This window comes from Callorhinus ursinus, unplaced genomic scaffold (assembly GCF_003265705.2).
Source record: "Callorhinus ursinus isolate GAN/ISIS: 27379988/994484 unplaced genomic scaffold, GSC_fseal_2.0 scaffold23, whole genome shotgun sequence".
Lineage (NCBI taxonomy): Eukaryota > Metazoa > Chordata > Mammalia > Carnivora > Otariidae > Callorhinus > Callorhinus ursinus.
In genome coordinates, this window is record NW_027397085.1 from 19,570,528 (window position 1) to 19,588,638 (window position 18,111).

The 18,111-nt window shown below is 41.4% G+C and overlaps 1 protein-coding gene across 29 annotated transcripts in view; it reads left to right on the plus strand.

The window, feature by feature from the left end:
- ANKRD55 (ankyrin repeat domain 55) overlaps nucleotides 1–18,111 on the plus strand; it is a 496,355-nt gene that overhangs the window by 449,617 nt on the left and 28,627 nt on the right. For all 29 annotated transcript variants that reach the window (XM_073905461.1, XM_073905462.1, XM_073905453.1 and 26 more), the window contains 2 exons: nucleotides 6,997–7,057; nucleotides 17,640–17,768. In XM_073905461.1, coding sequence (XP_073761562.1) covers nucleotides 6,997–7,057; nucleotides 17,640–17,768 — 190 coding nt within the window. The remainder of the gene's footprint in view (nucleotides 1–6,996; nucleotides 7,058–17,639; nucleotides 17,769–18,111) is intronic.

Sequence of the window (18,111 nt, forward strand, 5' to 3'; positions counted from 1 at the left end):
TACTTCTTAATCCTACAGACACAATGCAGAAGGAGTGACCTTCCATTAGGCCATGCAAACCTGTTTGCTTAATCTTCCTAAGTGGATACAACTTTAGGCTGGTTCAGCTAACCACTAAGGTATATAGGCCTGCATTTACAATGAGGAGGAAAAGGAGGACAAATAGCACTGATTATTTACCATGTTCTGAGCAAAGTTCTGAGTGCTTTCCATGTATTATCTCATCTAATCTTGACCACACCATTATGTGATAGGTATCTCTATCCCCATTTTATAGATAAGGAAGCTGAGGCACTAAGAAGGTAATTTATTATGTGTGAGGATAATAAGTAACCTGCCCAGGGGACTTGCTAGGCTCCTAGGATCCACTGCTGTGAACCCTATAGAATGTATTTTAATGGCCACATTCTGTCATTAAGCCCTACCTTAAGAAGCTTTACAAAATTCCTTATTATCTCATTGTCAGGAAATACTTTGTTTGTCATAGCATCTAAAAAATGAGAAGCCACAAAAAATATATCTACTAAAGGAGGAATTGCTGTGCTTCTTCTGATAAATTATTTATTTTTACTATGTGGACACTGTGACTTATGATTATGTTTTTCTCTCTGTATGTTTAAAAAACCCAAAGCCCAATTTGTGTCCCACCTTTGGAACACATGTAGGACCATAATTGCATCGTCTTTATCCGCCCTTGTTTTCTCTTTGTCTAGTTTCTTTACTTGCAGTCTTGTTTTACTATATGTATCTGAAAACCACCTAAAATCCTTTTTGGATTGAGGTAAAGGGTGGACAGGCGTGCAAGCTCTGTAGTCAGATTGACTGAGTTTGAATCTGGTCCACCTCTTAATGACCATATTAACTTATCAAGACTCAGCTAGCTTTCTTTCCTAGAAAGTATGAATAACACAGTATTTATCTCATAGTAAATAGGCAGAAGTAAATGAGAAAACATGTGAGAAGGACCAAACACTGTCAATCATCACTGTTCAATAAGTGTCGGTGATAATGATGATAGTAGTGATGATCATGATGGAAGGTAGATAGAAATAAAGAGATACCATAGATCAATGCTAAAGAATGAATCCCTGCTATTCTCATCTCATCAGTTCTCACCCCAGTCTTCTTTACCTTAGCACACACAGGTCCGCAAAAAATATGTCCATACATACAGGTGTGTCGGGGAGGAGGAGTTTCCTCTACCCTTCAGAGTTCTTCTAGCTGGACTAAGCACCAAACTGACAAGAGACAGATTCACAGGAAAAACTAAAATTTTGTAGCATATGTACTGGGAATCCACACAGACATGGAAAATCCAGAGACAGTCAAGCAACATGATACTTATCTAAGGAGAGGGGTTGGGGTCTGAGCATACAAAGGGGAGGAAGGCCATTAGAAGGAAGGTGAGAGGAGATGTTTGGAAAACAAAGATTGAGCTATTAGACAGGTAAGTTTCTTAGGTAAAAGGGAATCTCTGTTAATAGCTCACTTCCCGGTAGAGGCAGGCAGTTGAAGGGGAGCTAAAGAGCTTTTTCTGAATCTACTGAGTTTTGATTGCTTTTAACTCAAAGTAATGTCCATGCCAAAGTAGACCATCTTGGGGTGGCCTGCCTTTGGCCCCTACAAGACTGTTGCTAGACTTTAGAATCCAATGAACATCAAACTCAACCATTCAGCTCCCCTGAAACTCCCTTCCCTACCTTGCTAGTGCACATTCATCTCTACTTGTCCCCTGATCATAAACATATGTATGGGCCACATTATGTCCTTGTACTCAGGTATTCATACTCATTTTAAAATCTACTAACCCTTAGATTTCCAAATAGCATGATCCTTCTACTCAGTGCTCAACTGGAGGTTATTTAGAGTGAAGCCTCAGACTGTAGCTGCTTATAAACAAGCCAAGGGGACACCTCAATTAGCCCTTTGCCCCCAGCAAGATTCTGTGATGGAAACAACTCACGAACAAACCAGCCAGTTCCAATACACAGCCTTAGCTAAGCTGCAGCTCAGTGGGGATTTAAGCTGATGCAGGAATAAGGGATTTATAATTACGAACACGAAAGCAAGTTGGTGGATAAAAGCAAAGGATTGCAGGTTTTATCTCATGGTTCCCTTTCCTGCTTTGAACCCTCAGCTTCTCAGTAGGTCCATATTTTCTTCCTTTCAGCTCCCCATGGCTTTTCTTGCTTCCTTGGCTTGGACATTTGGAGGGCCCCAGTGTGAAAGAGGGGGCCTGATTGTTAAGATGAAGCTCCAAAGAGAAAGGAGTTGTGTTTGTACAACGCTGCACATGCTAGCATTGGAAGGCAAGCAGCGATTTCTTCTGAAAGCAGTCACAGGGCTCTCTGAAAGTCTTTTTCATGGTCTCCATGGTTACTGGCAGATTCTTTTTTTTTCCCTGCCAGAGTGCCTGCGGCTCTGCCTCTTTTCATGGCTCTTGATGACAGACAGAGGGAGGAAGGAAATTATTTCTTTGGAGTCCTGTTCTCGAGGTACAAGGTGATATATTCTAACCTGTGGGTGGGTGTTATACTATGGGATACTCTCACATCGGCAGCTTTAGGAACAGGAAGACAGACAGCTAGCTTAGAGACCCTTTTCCCCAGTCATCACTGTGCTGGCCAGATTCAGGGCTGAGAGCCCAAGGAGCCAGCAAAACAGAGAAGCCCACAGAGACAAGCTGCCCTCACCCCAGCACACACCTAGCTGATCTCTCTCTGTCCTCCCAATCACCTCATGGAGATTAGGGGATCCCCAAACATAAAGAGTAGGAGCTTTTTAAAAAATTATTAAATTAGGGGTGGCTGAGTGGCTCAGTTGGTTAAGAGTCCAACTCTTGGTTTTGGCTCAGGTCATGATCTCAGGGCCATGAGATCCAGCCTTGCATGGGCTCTGTGCTGGGCATGGAGCCTGCTTGAGATTCTCTCTCTCTCCCTCTGCCTACACGCCACACACACACACTCTCTCTCTAAAAAAAAAAAAAAAAAAAAAAAAATGATTATTAAATTATAGAGAACTTATTACAGCATGTAAATGTCATTCTAAGTGCTTTGTATGTATTGACACACTTAAAATCACAACAGATCTTTAAGAAGTAGGTGTTATTATTATTTCTATTTCAAAGATAAGAAAATATGGGCACTGAGAGTTTCCTAGCTTGCCTAAGTTTACTGGCTGGCTGGTAATGGAGCAGGGATTCTAATGGCCCCAGCATTTGTTGTCTTACCACTCACCATGCTACCTGTCTGGGAGTGCTCCTGCTGGGCATCTGCACCTGCTGTCCTGCTACCTGGGATAAGGTAGGCTTTGCACTGCTTCCTAGAGAGTTGAGAACAGGACAGAGCCGGTGCTAATAAGAGACTAGGCTGGGGGTTGTGGGGGAAATATTCCTGAGCCACCTTAGCACAGAACGAGAGCTCTGAGAAAACAAAACTAAGAGGTCTGTGAGTCCTCTGGTAATTAAGACAGATGTGGGACCAGCATCTGGCAGATGACCCCCGTACCATGGAACAGCACAGAAGCCCCAGGCTGGAAACTAAACACCTGCTTTCTAGTCCAGTCTGGATCACCACCACAGCAATGCATGATGGGCCTGCAAGCAAGGTAAGGGCTCATGTCATTTGCTCTCACAAAAAAAGAGAGCGAGAGAGAGCATACTTATCTGTAAATTTGTGTCCATCTTTGAAAATCGATGAATCTGAGACACTTAGGAATCAAATGGAATCAAGCAATATAGATTGGCATGTATCAATTGGTCATAAGAGGAAAGGCATGGGATAATAGAGGGTAACTGTAGAAAGCTTCATGGAAGACTACTGAAAATTACCTCACAAGAGATAGTAACAGAATTCCCCACTTCCACCTGCCCACCCCCCAAAACAGGAAAATGTTCCACCCCTAGGCCGGAGGGACAAGGAAGGGAGCTGTTATTGGAATCTGCTGAGAGTCCTGGCTGGAGAAGAGGATCCACCTGGCAGGAGCCATGGCCTTTGGTAAAGAAAAGAAGTCATGGTCAGAAAAGGAAGTGGCTTCCCCCCCTCTCTCCTGCCAGTTCTCCTGGCCAAACCCAGAAAGAAGTCAGAGGGCAAGGGAGCCTGCACGATAAAGACATTGCAGGTCAATCTCAGAGTAGAACATTGAAGGGTAGCAAATGGATTTGAGAAGCAAATAGAGAAATATCCAGGTACAGGATTCATCCCATGACCCTGGCATCCCCAGGATGTGACAAGAGGTCTTGCTCTCCCCTCCCTCATTCCCATCTGGTCAGCACCCAACTTCCTTCAGTGTGATCACTGCTCTGGAGCAGCCCCAGAAGATGCTGTCTGGCTACATATGATCTCAGTCTGCTTGGGGTTAGCCAAGGATAACCAGATTGGACCACAGCCGACCTCTTGCCTTTCCCTCCCACTCTCCCCCCACACTTCAGACCAAATGAGCCCTAGAGATTGGACAATGGCCAGTAAAGAGATAGAAGAAAATCAGTTACTAGTTGCCTTCCAGCCTTATAAAGCAACTATAAGGGAAAATATATCCAGTAGTGAAATATAATTACCAAGATAAACACAGCGTTATCCACAAGTGCAATTACTTTTATAGCCTCATCCCACTAGATGGAGGAATTTTAGAATTCAGAAAGCTTGCATTTAGAGCCACTGTTCTTTTCAAGTCGGTGTACTAAGAGCTTTATGCCTGTTATGGTATTCAGTCCTTACCACCTGTTATCCCCATGCTGTTATCACCATGATAAACATGAGGATACAGAAGCTCAGAGAGGTCACGCGGTAGTGAGGGCAGAATTAAATCACAGCATTATCCTGGCTGCCCAAAAGACAGTGATAAGATTTAAACCTTAGGCTTCCTGGTTATTTCACCTCCACAGCAAACAACTAGAAGGGCACCCCTAGTTAAGCTCTCTTTGTGTTACATTTACCACTAATGCAACATAATCGGTCCCACTTTCTTTTCTTCTGTTGTAGGTAGCAATTTAACACCCAGGACTACATGTCACCTAAGCTGAGAGACAATGAAAATCTGACTGGGGGAAAGGCTAAACCATTTCATTTTTTCAAATACTCCTTCCAAAATTAATTTTCTTCACTGTCTCCCCATAGACATGCCTTTATCATCTTGATTGGGTATGTTAGATTGGTAGGACTTCCATAACAGAACTGCAAAGACCGGATGGCTTAAGCAACAAAAATCTATTTTTTCAAATTTCTGGAGGCTGGAAGTTCATGAGTGAGGTGCCAGAAGGGTTGGCTTTCTCTGAGTCTTCTTTCCTTGGCTTGCAGATAATCACTCGCCTGAGGCCTTTTTACATGGTCTTTCCTCTGTGAGCCCCTGCACCTGGTGTGTTTCTGTAGGCCCTAATCTCTTCTTCTGAGAACATCAGTCAGATTGGATTAGGACCCACCCTAATGGCTTCATTTTAACTTAATTACTCTTTAAAGGCTCAGTCTCCAAATACAGTCACATTCTGAGGCATTGGAGGTCAGAGCCAAATGAATTTGGAGGTTGTTGGTGGGGTGGGGGGGACAATTCAGTTCATAGCAATGAGTATCCATTGATTAATTTATTCAGTACCTTTCTCAGTGGTTTTCAGACCTGTTTACTAGAATTTACTGAACAGCCCTTTTAAACTGTGAAAGCTGAGCTTCTCTCCAGACCTACTGAGTCAGAAACCCTGAATATAGAATCCAGGTATTTGTGGTTTTAAAAAATTTCCCCTGGAGATTCTGAGATGGAGCCAGGGTTAAAACTTCTAGGGTTGGGGCGCCTGGGTGCTTCGGTCGGTTAAGCGTCTGCCTTCAGCTCAGGTCATGATCCCAGGGTCCTGGGATCGAGCCCCTCATTGGGCTCCTTGCTCATCAGGTGAATCTGTTTCTCCCTTTCCCTCCCCTCTGCTCATGCTCTCTCTCACTCTCTCACTCAAATAAATAAATAAAATCTTAAAAAGAAAAAAAAAACACTTCTAGGGTTAAGTGTTCTACAAATAACACTTGCTGTGTTCCAGGCATGCTGTAAATACTGTATGCATTAACTCATTTAATCCTCACACTGAGCTATGAAGTAGGCACTTTTCATTAACTCCATTTTACAGATGAGGACGGTTAGGCATAGAGAGGGTAAGATACTTGCCTGTGGTCACAAAGCTGGTCAGTAGCAGGGGCTGGGATGTGAACCCACACAGTCTGGCTCCAGATTCTGGGTCCCTAACCTCTGCACTCAGCCACTTCTCTCCCATGATGTTGACTGCCCTCAACCAAGTGTGTGACCCAACTGAGATAAAAACTTGAACTTGAGAATCACTGATAGTTGTTTCACACTGATTAGTGTCATTTCATGCTTAGATATTTGTATGTTTTATAAAAAATAAGCGAAGTTGTAAATGCTGTCTCCTTATATAATCTATACATTTAAAAGGCACAACCCATGTACTGATGGTGAAGCAATTTGAAAGCATTGTATACAGTTAGGTAAAAGAATAAAGAATAAGTACTAGAGGACTTTAGTTCTTCAATGCACGCATAGGTACACAGGTCTGGTGAATAATATAAGCCTAAAGATTCACCTACTCCTCAACGTCCATCACCCATCCATACACTGGGGAGGGTATGTGCTATGGTGAGCGCTGTGAATTTCATGAGACTGATGAATCACAGACCTGTACCTCTGAAACAAATCATTCATTATATGTTAATAAAAAACAAAAAATTTTAAAAGATTAAAAAAAGATTCACCTTCTCCATGCCCTTTGTGCCCCATCCCCACCCGAGGCACTGAGACAGAGAGGAGGTTGGAGGAGAAGAGAGAGAGGGATCCTCCCAGGTGCCTCCTCACGGATCACACTGTCTTCTTTTCTATGGCTCTTTCCCCTAGATAAACAGAAAGGGCCCATCTTCATTTGGAGGCCTTCAGTGGACTGTCTTTCTAGCGTTATGTTCTCATACAGATTCTGTTCTTTTGAGCGTCTTCTCCTGTTTTTCTTCACAGGCTCCTAACAGTCTTGGTGCAACAGTCAAATCTCAGTGAGATTAATCACCAGGACAATGAGGTGAGCCTGCCCTCTCAAGGAACAGTTGGCCATTGCACCTGTCAGGGTAGAAGGAAGGGCTTCTCTCAACTGGCGCTTTCTCTCATAAAGGTTCAGGGAGGGGATGGAGCACATTTTGGGGTTCCTACCCAGAGAGGGGAGCGTGTGTCTCTACTATTAACCCTCAGGCAGAAATTTATCCCCACCCTGGTTATGGGTAGCTTCTACTAGGGAAGGATTTCTTGCATTAAGTACTTAGGCATCTATCTATCATACCACTGAAATTTTGTAATTTCCCCCTGGATATTGAGAAATAAATGTTGCTCTTTCCTGTCTTCTTGAGTCCCAGAAACATCAAGGGCAAGCTGTGGCTGCCATTGCTCTCCCTTTGAGAGAAAGATGACAGATTGAGGATAATTCCAGGCTCCATGCTCTGGAGGCCACATCATTACTGCCAATGATCACAGTTGCTGTTTCCTTTATGCGGCAGAGACAACATAAGGCTTCCAGGAAGACAATACAGACTCTCAAGCAAAATTCCTGCAGGACTGTTACCAGATACCAGGCAGAGCTGCCCCAGAGTAGCTTAGGATCTTATTCTAGCTACTTAACTGTTTTAAAAAAAACAGGACTGATTATCATTACCGAGCCTGTTTTCTTTAACAAACTTCTTTAAACCGATTTAAATACCTGGTTTTTAATGTTGTTGTTTTTTTAATATAATATGTGCTTGGTTTGGCTTCACTTTACTAAGAATGCCTGATAACCTTGAGAAAGCGTGATAGCATTGAAAATGCATATGCATGAAAATCCCAAATTATACTGTTTTCAAGGAAGCCAGGTGGCCAGAGACAGCAGTGTAGGAGGAAGTGCCCTAACCGGGGCTGGCCCCTCATCTTTCTTGAGCTTTCTGATTACAGGGTTCCTCCCAGCTGGCTTGGCATCAATGACCACACCGAAAAGCCCCTTCTTCACAACCTCAGTCTGAGGTTGGACACCACCCGGACTCCATGGTCACATGCTGCTTTCACTCCCCATGTCTTCAGTGGCTTAAAGCAAAACCCTCGGAACGAGGGGATTGCACTGCTTTAAACTTCTGCTTTAAAAATGAGAACCAGCAATGAGAAAGCACACTCTGACTACTCTGCCCATGGTATGAAAGTAGGGAGCTTGAGTGGTGCAGTTTTGTTTTGTTTTTAAGATTTTATTTGTTTATTTGGCAGAGAGAGGGAGAGAGAGCACAAGCAGGGGGAGTGAGAGAGGGAGAAGCAGGCTCCTACCTGAGCAGGGAGCCCGATGCGGGACTTGATCCCAGGACCCCGGGATCATAGCTTGAGCCAAAGGCAGACGCTTAACCAACTGAGCCACCCAGGCATCCCAAGTGGTGCAGTTTTTGCCAACTGATCCCAAACTTCTAGAGTTTGGGAAAGTTGACAACCACTTCCTCTACCTCCACTCGTACCCTCACCCAGCAAAACTGGTGTTTCTTAGAAAGGGGGCAAATTCAGTCATTCATACCCTAAAGCTTAACTCCTCTTATAGACCTCCAACTCCGTTCCGTCTTCAGCTAAAAGAACATCCTCCAGCAAAGTGATGGTTCCCTATTCTTCCCCACACTGCAAGGCCCCTGGCTGCTGGGGACAGTGACATTAGACCCAGATCTTTCTAACAGTGGTAATTGTTACACTTTTCAGATAATATGTGCTAAATATTGGAACTGTCTCCAGTTCCTTCTCATGCAAAGTAACCTCTCAGAGGAGATTCCTCCCACTGTTACACCAGCATTGTGACCCAGTGGCCTTTATGTACGGAGAGCAGGACCTCAAAAAGGACACTTACTGCCAATGTTTTAGCTTCCTCTTTGGGACGTGTCACAGCACATATGAAACCCATCTAAGCCAACTGCTAGTGCTTGTCTATTTTAAAATATATATATGTATATATTATGTGTGTACACACACACACACACACAGCAATGATATATATATATATATATATGATTGCTTGTATGAGTCAATCCGTATAAATTTATAAGGGCTAGAAGCTCTTTACAACTGGGAAATGAGGACAGTTCTGACATGAAAAGAACACAGCGAAGGCTCTTTTTCATTCACCACCTTGGTAGATTGCCTACATTGGGCTTCTCAGTGTTCTGAACAAGCAACGGCCCGCTTTCCCCCTCCCTCAATCACTTTGCCAATGAGCTCCAAGCACAACGCAGTCTCCATTATATATGAGGGCATAACAGTTAAAGCGTAGGCACATGCAACCCTGGATCTGCTAAATAACAGGGAGGAAAAAGATCAAAGGCAAAAGAAATGAGGGAAATGGTAAGTTAACGCTGCCAATGAAGCATTAGGGTTTTCTAATACAAGAGGAAAGAGCAAGGCATACCTCGACATAGTCGGAATGAAATTATTTTCCAAGAGTAACAGAGGGACTCCCAAGCTTATCACAGTAATGATTAAAGATTAAAGGAGCAATTAGTAGAAATCTAACTTTGTTAAGAGAGAGATTAGATTATAAACTGAAACTACAGAATAGAGAGAGGAAGAAAGAAAGCCTCTCTCCTCTAACTGTTGAAGTAAAATAAAACATGAGGTAGTACTTCATATCAGGGAAATGATTTATCACTTTAGTAACTGTCCTGATCTGAGGTCAGTGACTTAAAACAATTTTTTTTGCATTATTAATTTTTACTTGTATAAGTAATATGTAAACACAGTTGCTTTTTAAAAATTTAAATATTACAAGTAATGATAGTAAGTCCTTGATTACTTCCACTCTATCACCTTAGCCCTCAGGTAATCACTGTCTGATGTGTCTCCTTCCCAAAGTCTTCTGTATATTCACAGGCACCATGGACTGTAACATAAAAGATATCACCCTCCATATGTTGTTCTACAACTTTGGTTTCTCAATCAACAGTTTGTCTTAGAGCTCTATTCATGTTGATACATATAGATCTGGCTTATTCCTTTTAATGGCTTCATGATGTTCCACACTGTGAAATTACCTCCATTTATATTGGTATTCCCCTATGAATGTATATGTAGGTTGTCTCCAATTTTTCACCATCACAAACACTCCTTTAAAGACTGTTCTTATACAAGCCTCCTTGAGTATTTTACACAATCGTTTCTCTAGAAACCAATGTTGGGAACCAGGGTGTACATTTTTATTTTCAATACACACGACTGGTGCTTCTCCAAGATGGCTGTATCAATTTATAGCTCTACCTGCAGTTGAATAGTGTGCTGGTCATGTTTTCTTGTTGTTTTAATTTGCATTTCCCTGATAGCTAATGAATTTGAGTACCATCTCATAGACGTAATGGCCATTTTTATATCTTCTTTTGTGACTTGCCTCTTTAGATTTTTTTGTCCATTCGTTTATTGGGTTACTTTGTCATTTTTGTATGGATTCATAGTTTATTTTCTATTCTGAACATTAATCCTTTGCTGCTGTTGGATTACAAATTGTTTTTCACAGTCCGTTGCTCATTTTAGAACTGTCTGTGATGCCTTTTCCAGTACAAAAATTTTAAAATATGATATAATCTAAGTGATCATTTTTATTCCTTACTGCTTTTGCTTTTGATGTCTTTTTAAAGAAGGCCTTCCCTAACCCCACAAGACATAACTACATTATACTAAGTTTTCTTGTAATTGTTCTGTTCTAATGATCTGTTTGTTTTTCCTGTTTCATTGACCACAGAGCTTAATTGTAAAGTGACTTATTTACAAGCTTTAGACACGGAGGGAAAGGCGAAATGGGTCCGATTGTTCTTTGTGCCTTTGTTCTTCTGGACCTCAGAGGAATTACTGACATAGAGAGCTGCTGTCTATTGCAGTTACAGGGAGTTGACCAGTTGCTAAACTCCTGGAATCTAACCTCTCTTGCCCTCATTTTAGCTTTGACAGGAAGAGTGCCCCATCAAAAGGGGCTTCAAACTAATGGCATCTGGTTTAGGATTTTTAATGCATTTATCCAGAGAAGCGCTGTTTTTAATTGTATTTAGGATATATTATTAATCCTATGTTGAATGCACATTCTGATATAAGTAGATTTTTGTGAGTGACCTGACAACCCAAACTTTCATTTTAACAGTGCTCTGAGAAAATAAATCCAAGTTGCAAAACCAGATGTGAACCTTTGGATATAAGTCTTAACACTAAATGCACTTACAACATCCCTAAGACATAACCATAAGCAGAGACTGTGCACTGTCAAGGCAAAATCAATAGAAACAGTGCCTGACTCTAGAAATTATTTTACTTTACAGTTAGCAAAAGGTAAAATAATAAAGTAAAATTTTTTCAATGCTCCAGAATTTGTATCCTAAAAACAAACACCTTAAAAAAAATGGAGTAGAGTCACTGCTACTTAAGAACCCTCACCTTCTCCTTTCGCTGTGCATCTAGAGGCAGGCCACATCTTTTTTTTAATTTTTGGATCCCTAGACTCTAGCTCAGTAACTTGCACATAGTAGAGCCCTCACCCCAAATATATACTTGTGTATATAGAGAATTACTAAATTAAAAAAAAATCATTTTATTTTATTGGCCCTCTCTGTTTTGTTGACCCAATTCAGTTACCCATTTTATTTATCAGACTTGACTCTCCAGGTGACTTTTAATTATTGCCAAAAATCTACTCTCAAAAAAAAAAAAGATGTTGTATCATTTGGGATCTTCAAAAAAATGTGCTGTAGACTCTAGGCCAGGAGTCCTTGTCCATTTTTATGACATGGACACCTCTGGTGTGCTGGTGAAGCTGATGCATCCATCTGTAGAGAAATGTTTGAAACTACATAAAATAAAATACATAGGATTACAAAAGAAACCAGTTATTCTGAAAAACAGTTATCAAAATATTATAAAGATCAAATTTGTAATGGGTGATATGCAAGTTTGCTTTATTTGTCCCACCACTAAAGCTTGCATTAAGATTTAGTGGTGGGACAAATAACACTGCACTAGTGATACATACAAACAATATTTTAAGATATCTGCCCTAATTAATGCAATACAAAAGTATCTGTGATTTATATCATTGGCAAAGTTACAGGTATTGTTAACAGTGGTTGCCTATATTCATATTTAAAGAAGATGCTAAATTTTAATTTGAAGTTAGTGACCGTAAGGATGTAATTTATTTCTTTGATCTAAGCTCACACAAAGCCTGATTTCTATCCATGCCTAGAACCCCTGCTGCAGTGGATATTCCAGAAAAAGATCTTCCAAAAACATTTTGATCAACAAGGCCTAATTGTAGGCCTCCCAGGGTGATCTACTTGGAATGGGAAAATCGTCATTTTATTCATTAAAAAATATTTACGTACCTACCTTGTCTCATATAGGCTTGATTCCTGCTCTCATAGTTCACAGTTTAATGCAGAATGTAGATGTTCTGTTTAGTTGAAAAATAAATATAACAACGTAGGTCTCTATTCTCAAGGCTTTGCTTTAGAAATTTGCCCTTTTACTTCCATGGCCTGAGTTACTCTTTGTTGCTTTTCTTGTGTTAGTGTCTCATTTAAATTATAAAAGTCTCCACCCTAAAGATTTTTATGTTTTTGTTGGATACATTGTTTTTGTCATTATTGCAGGGAGAGAGTGAGCATTTTTAAAGAATATCATCATTAGTAGCCATTCTTACTGTCCTAAAATCCAGTATCTAATTATTTTCAGTCTTCAGTTATAATCTTTGGCTGTTATGATATACACAACTTACCCAGATAGGAAAACTCTAAAACAAAGACAATGAAATAATTTGTTAATCTTTTGGTCTATAATTCTAAAATATTTTCTAAATAAAAATGAAAGGAAATGGCTTTCATTCCTGTACTTCTAACCATCTATTTTTTAAAAAATCTTTTAAAGCACATCATTCATTCCTAGTTTTTGTCTAGAGGAGACAACTTTTGTGAGGAGTAGTCATATGTGATTGGGAGATCAATAGTATGTGTGTGAATTTTAAAACGTCAACCATAGGCGCAGCTGGGTGGCTCAGTTGGTTAAGCGTCTGCCTTCGGCTCAGGTCATGATCCCAGGGTCCTGGGATCGAACCCCACATTGGGCTCCCTGCTTGGCAGGAAGCCTGCTTCTCCCTCTCCCACTCCCCCTGCTTGTGTTCCCTCTCTCGCTGTGTCTCTCTTTGTCAAATAAATAAATAAATAAATAAATAAATAAATAAATAAATAAAAAAAAATCAACCAGAGCCAAACTGGACTTCTGTGAAATTCTAGATCCTTTAGAAGATCTAGATTCTCTGAAGGACCCAGAATTGTTTTTGCTACCTCTCAGCACTTGACATAATTTTATCCCCCAGGATAAAAAGTTGAGGGGTGCAGCAAATGCCTGGCCACATCACATATTTCTCTCTCTGTGCCTTTCAGTGTCTGCTAACGCCAGTCTAAAGGTGCCATAGTGAGCACTTAACAGATTTCTGGTTCAGAAAACACAGAAGTTACAGTGGTTTGGGGAAAAAAAAAAAAGTTCTGAGACATTGATAGGACTTGTAAGCCCTTAAATTTCATCTCAAGGCACAGAATTACTCATCTGTGTGAGAGCGCCGTTCCAAAGCAACCTGCTAGGCACCCAACAGTCATGACATACATGTAGTCCTTTTAGAAACCTCGAAATGGATTCAACGCCAGCTAAAACTGAACATTTCTGTTCAAAACATTTTGGAGACCTGTGCTCTTAGGTGCATGTGAGTTCCTTTTTAGTCTCAGAGCCAATACTTTTTGTTTTTCAAAAAAGTGGAGTTCTACTCTGAGCAGGGCCATCTGGGTGTTTGTTGCAACGTGTCTGCAAGTGACTCCCAGATTTTCAGCCCCTCGATGCTTCAGAGGCCCAACTGAGTCCTCAGTGAAATTGCAGGAAGCAGCTGTTAGAGAAGGTCTCCACAGTTTGGACACAGAGGGCTGGCCTGCATTCGACAGACTCTCGTATTTTCTACTCTCCATGAGTCCAAGGGAGCCTTGATAACCTGTAATTCACTAATTCTTCCTGTGAGTATTTCTTTAACACTTACTGTGTGCTCGGGGCTGTACATATCACGACAAAGAAGCCACGGCCTCTGCCTACGTGCATCACAGCTGAACTGTGACCTGTCACCACTCAATGTAGACGCCAGTCTCTGAGCCTGAAGTCAGCCCCTTAAATGGCCACCAGCCTTCGCATAATACAACTGGGATGCCTTCCGGCTCCCCAGACTGGAGGGAAAAGGAGGCAGTTGTAGAAAAAAAGCCTACTTTCCTAATCAAAGTATGTTGTGCAATGCCAGGGCCTGCACTGAAGCTGATTTTGAAAGTTTTGGTTTTCATATTACTAACTCTAAGGGGTTTTATTTTTATTTCTCACTAGCCCAACTGAAAAAACAGTAATGGAAAAGTTCCCTTGACTTGACTGTTTGCAACTTGTTGTAGTGTAATATAAACAATGTGTGTGTATGTGTTTATAATTATTATTATTTCAAGAAGGAATGGAATGATTCAAGTTTTGATTTAGGGTCAGATGATCACCCAAATTCCAGGGTGGGGGATGGGAGAAAATCTATAGTTCAATACCTTACAAAAATAAATACTCACCAGCTGTGTTTTTAGTAAGAGCCTAGAGGCAATGCCAAATGCAACAAATAATAATATAGGATGGTGACCTTTTCGCTAATGAAAACCACCATTCCAAAAAGTTAGATGACCCTGAATCCAGTTAAAATCACAAAGAAAAGAATTCTCCAGCATTTGAGCTCATTTCCAAAATGAAAGCCTACCAGCCTGATGTGTGGGAAGAATGTTATTCTCCAGGATTGAAGAGACCTGGATTTGAGTCCCAACTATGGCATGTACCCATAGCCTTAGGCAAATTACTTAACCTGTGTTTCAGTTTCTTCACCTGTAAAATGGGCCTACAAATGCCTACCCCTTAAGATTGTGTATATATATAAATATTCAGTGAGGTAATATATATAAATTTCTTGACAAGAAGAAGGTATACAAAAAATGCTAGTGCTCCACCCCACCACTTTACCAGAGCATGCCGAAGTTGGGTTTTTAAGGTTTTTTTGGCAGGGGGTGGGGTTGTTTTAAGGAAATAACTCTAGAAGTTTAACGGTTGTGTTTAGGAGACAAGGATTAGCAGTGCATAATCAGAACTTAATTCATAACCTTATTTTCACACTGAGTTCTCATATCAGTAAATCATACCTATGCATAGAATGATTGCCATATACCTATTTGGAGAACTGATCAAAAATTCTACCAGGTTTCAGTTGAAGAGTTGGTAACAATGACCATATCAGACAAATTGATTCTCTATAAAGGAGAAGTCATGTTTTGCCTTTTTTAATTTATGTAGTTTTTAAAAGCAAAGCTAAATTTTACAAAAGCAAAAAAATTCAATCAAGGACAGTTAAGAAGTCATTCATTTTAAATAACAACTTACTCAGCACCTACAATGTCCTGACATTGTTCTAAGCTCTAGGGCTTCAGACAGCAGACAAGGACCTACCCTCATGAAGTTTACACTAGAGTGTCTTCAAGTTTTCTTTGATGTCTTTAACCCTGAGTACTGGTAGCACTTCATGATGAAGCCAATGAGTCTGAAGCAAATGGGATTCAGCACTGAGAAGGAGAAATCCAGGCGTAATAAAGATAATCTGATTTTCTTGAGTCCAGATTTCTAGTTCCAATGGGCCACACTTAAAATGAAGAGGACTTACTGAAATGCATGGAGTTATTCTGAATCCTAGTAAATATTCAGCTGTCAGAATAAGAACAAGAAGTTCCCCTGCTTTTGTATTAGCATTCTTTTCCATATGGAACCAATTTCTTGAAATATCCTCAAGAGCATATCTCTCTTATGTGACTCACACAACTTGAAAGCAGACCATAATATAATGATTTAGAATTTTCAAAGTGGTCTTAGGGGATTAACATTCTCATCCCAGTGCCCCGTAAACCTCAAACCCTAGATTCAGTTCCGTGCTCACTCACAGACTTGGGAACTTCTCTAGAGCTCAGCTTCCTCTTCTATAAAACGAGAAGGACAGCGGCACCTGTCAGAGTTGGCCAACCGCTATAGCAATCAACTCAAAATATCAGTGGCCTGACACAGTAAAATCTTATTTCTTGCTAGAATCATAGTCCAGTCCTGGTTGACGGGATAGCCTGAGTCTCCCCCATCAGTCAGGGTCCTGGGCTTCATAATTACATGGTTCTGGAATCTTCTCTAGTCTTGTTCTCTGTATTCATTTGTTGGATGAGGAAAGAGAGAAGGTGTGGGAGACCACGTGGGTTTTGTTTTCTAGGCAGGCCTACTAGGGGCTACCACCCCCTCTGTCCGCATTGCAATGATCAGGGCTCAGTCTCAAGGCCACCCCTATCTGCTGGGAGGCTGGGGAATGTACCCTCTGCACCCTGGAGGAAGAGGAGGTAGAGTTTGGGGAACACATAGTAGACTTCAGCACAGTACTTAATTCAGAAGATTGTTTGGAGGATTTGGTGAATTAATATACATAAGAACTCATAAGGACCATTGGATTGATAAGTATTAGACTCTTACCTTTATGTTATCTGCAGAGGTGATTATGAAAAAAACTTAAAAGCTGCTGCCCATACTCTTTACCCCCTTTACCAAGCATCTTAATCTAGAGTCATTTTAGAGATATTTTGTGTAACTGAGAGGTGTGGGCAAGGAGAAGAGGCCATCTTTTCATAATACACTCCCAAATAATACCAGTCCTCATGGTTACCTTTCCCAGCATAAGTTCATTGTATTATTAAATGATGTCTAAAGCATGTGACCTTAAGCTCTGAAAGAAGCTGAGATTCACCAGATGGACTCATACAAGCTGCCACAGAGTGATTTCTTCTAAACAGGGTAAATCAGATCATGTCAACACCCACGTAAAACCCTTCACTGTCTTTCCATTGACTTTAGAATAAAATCTAAATGATTTATACAGAGATTGTATCCCCCATCCCACATCCCAGGATCAGCCCTGCCTCCCTCTCCAGACTCATTTCACAAGGTTCTCTCTCCCTCTCCATTCATTCTTTCATTTAACAGCTATTTACCTAGTCTCTGTTGTAGCCACTGGGGATACTGCACTAAAACAATGCCCCTCCCCCTGTGGTGGGATATGGCAGCTTAGCGTGACCCCAGTCACAGGTGGTTGCCTCTGTGGCTTGGTGCTCGCTACTCTGTTCCCCCAGCCTGGCTCATAGAGGCCGTGCAGAACAGTCACTAAGCCCACAATTAGTCCCTCACCCCACGCTGTATGCATTCTTTATAGCATGGCACCATCTGGAAAATCCTTTTGCTCATTTGCATTTGTTCTCTGTCTTCCTCTACCACACTGCAGTTCCCACGAGGGCAAGGATCTTGTTTATCTAATTCACTGTAGAATTCTCCATCCCTGTTTTCCTGGCACAAAGGAGAACCTCAATAAATATCTGTTTAAGGAATGAATGAACTGACTGGCAGCAACCAACCTATCTGGTGATGGCCCTTGGGTCTGGGGAGAAAGTGTGAGCTCCATTGTCCTTCCTGATAGCCTGTGCTCACCTCTCCCCTTTCTGACTGTGGTTTTGTAGGGAATGACACCACTCCACTGGGCAGCTTTCCACAACCGGCCTCAACACACTCAAATGCTGCTGAAAAAGGGAGCAGACCCTACTCTTGTGGATAAAGACTTTAAAACAGCTCTCCACTGGGCAGTCCAGGTGAGAAATTGGCTGGTAAACTTGTCTCCAGTTTAGATGGTGTAAAGCAATGTTACAGGTTCTCTGGGTGTGTCAGACCTAAAAGGTGGAATTATCAAAGGTGCAGCCACTGCACTGATATGGAGATTATATGTGTGCTAGAGCAAGGAAGATTCACGCTGCCCTCCTCCCGTCCCTTCAGAACCAAAGGGTGACAGCAAACCTGTCCCTTTGGAGGATTTGGGTGCATCAGTTGGGAAGAAGAAACCCCACCAAGATACAGAGGGGGAAGAAAGCCTGCTTTGGCTGTTTTACACACACACACACACACACACACACACACACACACACACACACACACACA